General features: G+C 37.7%; 2 protein-coding genes across 2 annotated transcripts in view; one reads left to right on the plus strand and one right to left on the minus strand.

The window, feature by feature from the left end:
* Positions 1-3404, plus strand: part of LOC125025615 (actin-like protein 6B) — a 16126-nt gene extending 12722 nt beyond the window's left edge. Inside the window, exons 5-7 of the mRNA XM_047613643.1 lie at positions 6-185; positions 817-1086; positions 2670-3404. Coding sequence (XP_047469599.1) covers positions 6-185; positions 817-1086; positions 2670-3071 — 852 coding nt within the window. The 3' untranslated portion in view covers positions 3072-3404. The remainder of the gene's footprint in view (positions 1-5; positions 186-816; positions 1087-2669) is intronic.
* A 940-nt stretch (positions 3405-4344) lies between these two features.
* LOC125025614 overlaps positions 4345-7500 on the minus strand; it is a 127168-nt gene continuing 124012 nt past the window's right edge. The window contains exons 6-8 of the mRNA XM_047613642.1: positions 7375-7500; positions 6883-7089; positions 4345-6747 (exon numbers count right to left, since the gene is read on the minus strand). The exon at positions 7375-7500 is cut by the window's right edge and continues 63 nt beyond it. Coding sequence (XP_047469598.1) covers positions 5857-6747; positions 6883-7089; positions 7375-7500 — 1224 coding nt within the window. The 3' untranslated portion in view covers positions 4345-5856. The remainder of the gene's footprint in view (positions 6748-6882; positions 7090-7374) is intronic.

Raw genomic sequence — 7500 nt, forward strand, 5'->3', positions numbered from 1 at the left:
ACCAGGTACCCGCTTTCTTCTTGGTTAAGTCTGCAGTGTTGGCAGCATTTGCCAATGGAAGGTCTACTGGGCTTGTGCTTGACTCTGGGGCCACACATACATCTGCAGTGCCAGTTCACGATGGATATGTTCTGCAGCATGCCATTGTGAAGTCACCTCTAGGGGGAGATTTTCTCCTCAATCAGGTATATACTTTTTAACTGCTGATGTGCTGTCTATGGTTTTCTAATACTCTGTACTGTCCTTAATCTATCTCCTATTGTTGCTACTTCTCTTTTTCCATTTGCTGATATCTTTTCATTGCAGTGTGTTCTTTTGCCTTCTCAAAGCTCCAACTCTTCTGTGACCCCTTGGCAGCAGTCATTTCATTAAAAAAAAATCTAACTACATAGTTTGCTTTAGGCTTGGTAAAAAAATATACTAACCAATTTGCACAAGTTCTATTTAGCCAGTTATGATACAATATTCCTTGAAGACACTTCATAGTATATTCTTAATGTAACCATGACAAAGGCCTAGGAAACTGGCCTACAATATTGTCCTGTGTATTCCAGTTCTAGGAGAAGCAGGAGTGAGATTAACAAAAGATCATAGGTCATTGACAGTCAATTTTTGTTTGTGACTTAGCTGAAGTTCAAGGCAGGTTTGGAGGTTAGGGGTAAAAGTAAAAGAAAATGATGTTATTGTAACTTACTTCTGTAACCACTTTTATGTCTTCCTCTGCTCAATCAGAAACAATGATCAGATATTCAGTCAGTATTTTTAAAGTAGACAATATTGTTATTCTCTCTCATCTCTTAATCTACCCCAACACAGGCAAACAGTTACCTGGTGGAGTCTGGGGTGGACCTCATCCCATCATACATGATTACAGACAAGCAGGTGGTGAAGGAAGGTGACCGACCCAAGTGGACAAAGAAAAGCAACTTGTGTGAGGTTACCACATCCTGGCACAACTACATGAAGCGAGAGGTGGCCAGAGATTTTCAGCAGACAATGCTCCACTGCTCGGAGGCACCCTATGAGGAAGAAGCCATCCAGAGCATCCCCACAGAGCCCTATGAGTTTCCTACTGGTTATAATATGGTTAGCAGTTTGTTCTCTCCTTTTTTTCCCCCTCTTTGTCTTTTTGTGCAGTTTTTTAAAGATTTTACAGGAAATGGCTAAATATACATTGTTATGTATGTATTTGCAAATTAGTTTTTTAAGTATAAGATCTGTGAATTTAGGTATCATGTTTCATAATCTCTTGTAATCTTGTATCAAGATTTTAGCCTGCATACAGAAAAATACATACTGCAAGAGATGGATAAATACTCCTTTATTTTTTCATATGTTTGTAAATGATTTTGCAGGCTTGGGGCTACATGGAAACCAGTGACTCAGATTATTAGGCTAGCACTGTGAGATATCACATACAGCTGTTCCATTTTAGCAGCATATTTTGTCGAGATCAGCGGTTTAGGCACTGCATAATAGGTTTAGATTATTATATCCAGCTTTCCAAATAACTTCCTGGGTAGATGTAGCTAGAATGGGACCAGTTTTGGTGTGTGAAGCAAATGATAGAATGAGACACTGCCAACATTTAGATTTGAGATTGGGTTATTTGTGTACAGCAAGTCGTGTCTTTCAGTTTTTAAGATTATATCTTATAGTGTTATCAGTACCATTTACTGATAATGTATATTCAGCCTATCTAACTACCTTTTTCATGCATAGATCCAGATTTTCTTCTTCTTCTTCAAAATTACCTACTTCAAGTCTTAAAATAGGATATGTTTTTCCCAGTCTCAAGAACACTTCTTCTTTCATGTTTATTTCCTCTAAAGCATGATGTTAGCTAAATTAATATAGCTTGCACTTATTACTGTTTCCAAGATATAGTCATAGTAACTATGATAAATATACCGTACAAAGGAATAAGACAGTAATAACTATAATTCAAGCTGAATTATTGATATTGCGAGGAAAATGTACATTCCATAAAATTTGTGATTTTCAAAAATGTTTCAAAAAGATTTGTAACTGCTTTAATTAAGAAGTGATTTTATTTAGATATATATTTAGGGGTATTTTGAGATATGAAACCAGACAAAAATTTATCTTTCAGTTATGTATATTCATTTTACACTGGCAGTATGCCATCTTGGTTATGATATCAACCTCTAAGAGCCACAAATACTCCAGGTTGTTTCCCCCCCCAAAAAAAAAAATAATAATAATAATAATAAAAAAAAAATAATAAAATAAGAGAGGGCGTGGTCTTTCAGGGTTCATTGAGGCAAATTTTAGTCCTTGAGGATAGAGGGGAGTTGGCAGGATAAAATGCTGAACAGCACCAGAATTACTACTTTATTTTCACTATATTTTGTTCATTTCAAGAAAGATACAGGGATCATGACTATGCGATTGGCTCAGGGAGAAGAGAAACGACAAGGGGAATGGGAGTATAGGGATGATGAAGTAGGTATAGCAGGAGGAAACTTGGCAGATTATCAGTTATGTTAGTGGACTCCACATACACAAGGTCAGCAGGACACAATCTTTAGGGGCTAAAGAGTTTATTATTACAATGATAGTTACTAAGGTAAGCAGTATTTAGTAGACTATAATCAGTTCCAGTGCACCCTGTCAATCCTTGCACTTACACTCTCCCTCTCTTCCAGGAGTATGGCACAGAGCGCTACCGGATCACAGAGAGCCTGTTTGACCCCAGTTACATCAAGGGTGTGGGCTCAACTATGCTGGGAATGTCACACGTTGTGTCCACCAGCATAGGCCTGTGTGATATCGACCTCCGTCCCAGCCTTTACTCTGGGGTCATTGTAACAGGCGGGAACTCTCTTCTGAATGGCTTTGTGGAGCGCCTTAACCGTGACCTGTCCAGTCGAACACCACCAAACATGAGGTTTAAGCTGATCTCGGCAACAGGCTCAACAGAGAGGAGGTTTGGCTCATGGATTGGAGGTTCCATCCTGGCCTCCCTAGGCTCCTTCCAGCAGATGTGGGTGAGCAAGCAGGAGTATGAGGAGTCGGGCAAGTCACAGGTGGACAGAAAATGTCCGTAAAAAAGTGACGCAAAAACAAAGACAACTATTTTTTTTTAGACTGACTCTTGCTGTAAAGTGGAAGTGAATGAATGTGTATGTGACAATTCCAGAAACTACATTAAAACTTGCCTGGATTTTTTTATTCATATGTTAATGTGGCTGAAATACAAAGTACAACAAAAATTATATTACAGTTATTAGTGTTATTATAAAAGTGTTTTGGATTGTGAAAAAGTCTTAAATGTTTATAAATTGATATTTTAGTTCTCCTTATTTTTTATTTTTTTTATTACATCACTGAGTCATATCTTTGTATTTAGGCACGGTAAATATAAGTAAATTAGTGATAAAGTTTGTGTTTCAGTAACCTCTATTCTAAATATATCAAAATATGCACTCCTCTTAGAATTTCTTGTTTATTCAATAATTATAAAGAAATGTCTTATACAACTGTGGATTGTACTGAGCTTGTTTCTTTGCTGAAGATGACTATCAAGTCTGCTTGTTGTTCATGGCTCTTGTTTAAATAGCTTACATAATGTATTTATTATTTGCGAGTGTTGCGAGAGAAATCCAGAAATCATATATATTTTAATATATAAGTAATATATAAAAGTAGGCTGCTTTTTCTTTGAGAATATAGTCTTCTTATTCAGGACACATATTCATTTTCTGTAAAGTTAGTTTTGGTAGTTAATAAGAATATAGAGGTGATAATATTAGAAGTCCTCTCACAAATGATTATTTTATAATGTGAAATAAGGCTGTAAAAGTTATATTTAACTTTATTTCAAGTTCCACAGTGAATAGGGAAAAAAATAGTAAGTTCTTGAATTAGTCTTGTGCAGAGCTAGCTAGAATTTCTCCATTTGTGTTGTAAATAAGATTTAAACAGCATGGAATTATACACAGGATTGCTTTCATGGAAAAAGTAAAACAGTAAGGCTATGGAAGGATTTTGCCTGCATGGTTTTAGACTACTTAAAATACATACTTTCTTGCTTTGTTAATTTAAATTCATCATAGTTCCAGCTATCTTTGTTGTAGATTCTTCTTTACCATTTTTTTCTTTGGCTTCCATACTTGTGCATGAAATCCCTTAGAGGATAAGTGTAACAAAATATTTGAATGAAAAATTGAGAGTGGATAACAATATTACATACTCTTAGATATAGAAGCACATAGAAAAATATGTTGCAATGAAGGAAGGTAAATTATAATTCCCATATTTTCCTAATCCTTTTCATAATTTCAATATCTGATAACCAGAAAAGGGAAAAGAAAAGAAAAGTTCCTTTTAGGCAACATTTGAAAATATGTTTATTTATATACATGACAACAACAGTAAACTATCAAATCAACTTTTTAATAAGATATGTACACAAGGCCCTGAGACCAAGGCAAGCACAGGAATGACTCAAGGAAGAATATAAATACATTTTTTCAGTGTTTGATAATGGTCTTAGATTGTATCACTGACATGAGTAAGTTATTCTCTCTCTAGGATTGATGATTTTGAGGGTGAATCAGTCAGGAAGTCATTTACGTTCTAATAAAAATGAATGTTACAGAAACGTAATATTAATTTTCGTCCTTGTGTCTGAACCTCATAAGGAACTGAACTGTAAACATGTTTTGGGCTTAAAATAAAATGCATTCACAGCCCATGTATATATAAAATGGCCTCTTCATTGCATTTGAGGACCTATTATAGGCTAAATTACATAATAGGGGTGTTACACTTCTTGTGTCCTTTTTGATAGCAGTTTAACATTAGGAATAACTAAGTTCATGTGTAAAACCGCTACATTTTCTGTGAACAGCATATTACTGAAATGTAACTGGTATATATCGAGTTTTAAAAGTTACTGAAAATAAGCAGCTCAAATTAAGCTTCATATTTAAAAGAACATTGTAAGCCAAACATATTAATTTGATATAACTTTACAGTATACAGCATACTTAAACATAATATATACATATTTAAATACAAAGTCTTTGGTAAAGAAAATGACTTATTCATACGTCGCTACGAAAATCACATAGTCTTGTAATCATATTTCAGTTCTGTTCAAGTAATTACAATTAGTGTTAATAATGCAAGTACTGATTTTTAAATCTACGACTTAAAATTTAGTTAAGACAATTCATCACCTTTAAATGTCTTTCCAAAATCAAAATTGCCTTGAATAAAGAATCAAAATTTCCAGCTGTCATTTGCTAGTGGAAATTGCTTCAAAATTTAGTGTGATAACTAGTGTGTGAAATATGACCTTACCCAAGACTCCCCTGGATAAGAAGCAAAGTAGCACTGAAAGCTAACTGGGCTTGGTGACTTGTGGCCTTGACTGTAGTTGCTCGAGTTTTTCCGTAGCAGTTTCTTCAATTCATATGCTAGGCTTTTTGAAATAAAGTTATCAAATAAAATTGTAAAAATATGACATCATCTCAAATAACAATTTAACATAAAAAGAAAAAAAAATACTATTCTTTAATTAGCGTTCAGATCTCGAATTCATGTCCTGTGGCAGTGGCATTGAATAATAAAAAAAAAAAAGGGGGGGGGGGGTAAACCTTTCAATATGGATACCGTATCTGCTTTCTATTAAAATATATGAAATACGCTGAATGCAATCCATGGTTCACAAGTTTCAAGATAAGCATGAAAAATAACAAATATACTATTTTAGGATGGAAGACATTTCAAGTCTGTAAAGCAGGTACCATATGCAGCCATCATATTTCTAAATACATACACATATACATATTTATAGTTTAACAAATGTACGAACGCAAACAGTGACTAGCGATTTGCTTCACTCCCACTCGCAGGCGACTCTAACATTATGACATAATTTTCAACTAGAGAAGCATTGTCTATTCCGGACGGCACGGCCTCCTTTCTGGCATTGACCAAGTTCGGCTTTCTCTCTGTGGAGCAAAAGTTCTCGAATGTCCATGACGTCGTTGGATTTCTTTGGTTCTGCTTGGCACCGGCCGTCCTGAAGGAGCTCCTCAAACTGCTGAGTCCTTCCTCGAGGCATTCTTCGTTCCTGGGGCCTCCTCGACGACATCTACCCAAGAGCCAGATGACCATGCTGCACAAGGTGAGGACGAGCAGCATGCCGATGCCCACCCCGGCGCACCAGATCAGGATTTCCGATACGCGGTCGGTGGCGGCGTCGGTCTGAATCTCCTTGGCTGAGACTTCGGGTAAAAGATCCTCCTCCCGTTGCGCGAAGTCGGTGCTCGTGCGCGTATTCACGATTTCGTAGGTCCTCTCTTGCAGGATCTGGCTTATGTACTCATCTTTTTCCTCTGAGGACACGTTTTGATGATTGTTAAGCAATTCTACATGCCGGTGTATGAGGTTCGTGTCCTGAACATACTGAACTTCTGTAGGATCTGCATTCATTTCAGTGGCCCAGTCTGTGGTTTCTGTAGAACTTCGAGTTCGAAGTCCAGCAGTAGCGGTGAGTCGATCTGTTTCTTCCGTAGAAGGTTCCCAAACTCGAACTTCAGCGGGAGCGGTGTGGGTCAACATGGTCACGTCCGTCGTGGGCAAATAAGGGCGTTCTGCTTCAGCAATTGTCTCTGTATGTTCTTCATCGGCCTCGGTCGAAGTCTTGGCAAACCTGACTGGTGTGGCGAGACTTCTTAGAACTGGGTTTCCTTGGCTGTCAATCAATTCTACCTGTTCGAGTGAAAGGTTGGATGATTAAAGTAAGTTTGAAATGTAAAGGATAATCTTACATATATCTAAACATCAACTGAATCATTTTATATTCGCAATATGTTTGAAACAAACAGCAAATAAAACAAGGCCTACCTGAATGTAATATGCCTGCCCCGGCCACAGAGTGAGTTCGCTCGTGACCTGGTCCGTGAGAAGGTGACCTGAGACCGAGCCAGACTCCTCGACCCAAGACACAAGGTACTCGACACCCCCTGAACCCCGTGGACTCCATCCTACAGAGACCTCAGCCAAGGGACCCAGATGGACTCCAAGCACTTCAATCGTCCATGTAGGATCCAGCTGAAAGTGAATTTCAGAGACGTCAGACAAATCTGTGTTGTTGTTGTTGTTGTTGTTGTTGTTGTTGTTGTTGTTGTTGTTGTTGTTGTTGTTGTTGTTGTTGTTGTTGTTGTTGTTGTTGTTGTTGTTGTTGTTGTTGTTGTTGTTTTAGCTATTTTGAGAACAATCACACCTAAATACGCTACTACTAGTCACACATCAGACAACCTTCATTTCTTAGTTTTTCGTCAGTAGGAAAACACCCAAAGAGACACCCCTTGCTTAGGAGAAGGGACGAAAACGTACCGAAACGATTTCCGTCGCTTGGTTCGGATACTCGTGCGAATACGCCGTGGAGGCATCGGAGAGGAATTCATGCGTGGCTCCGTGGGTTACCGGAGCTGCCTCATGGCCGCCGCCCTGAGGTGAGCC

Source organism: Penaeus chinensis, chromosome 5, assembly GCF_019202785.1.
Source record: "Penaeus chinensis breed Huanghai No. 1 chromosome 5, ASM1920278v2, whole genome shotgun sequence".
In the NCBI taxonomy this organism is placed as follows: Eukaryota; Metazoa; Arthropoda; class Malacostraca; order Decapoda; family Penaeidae; genus Penaeus; species Penaeus chinensis.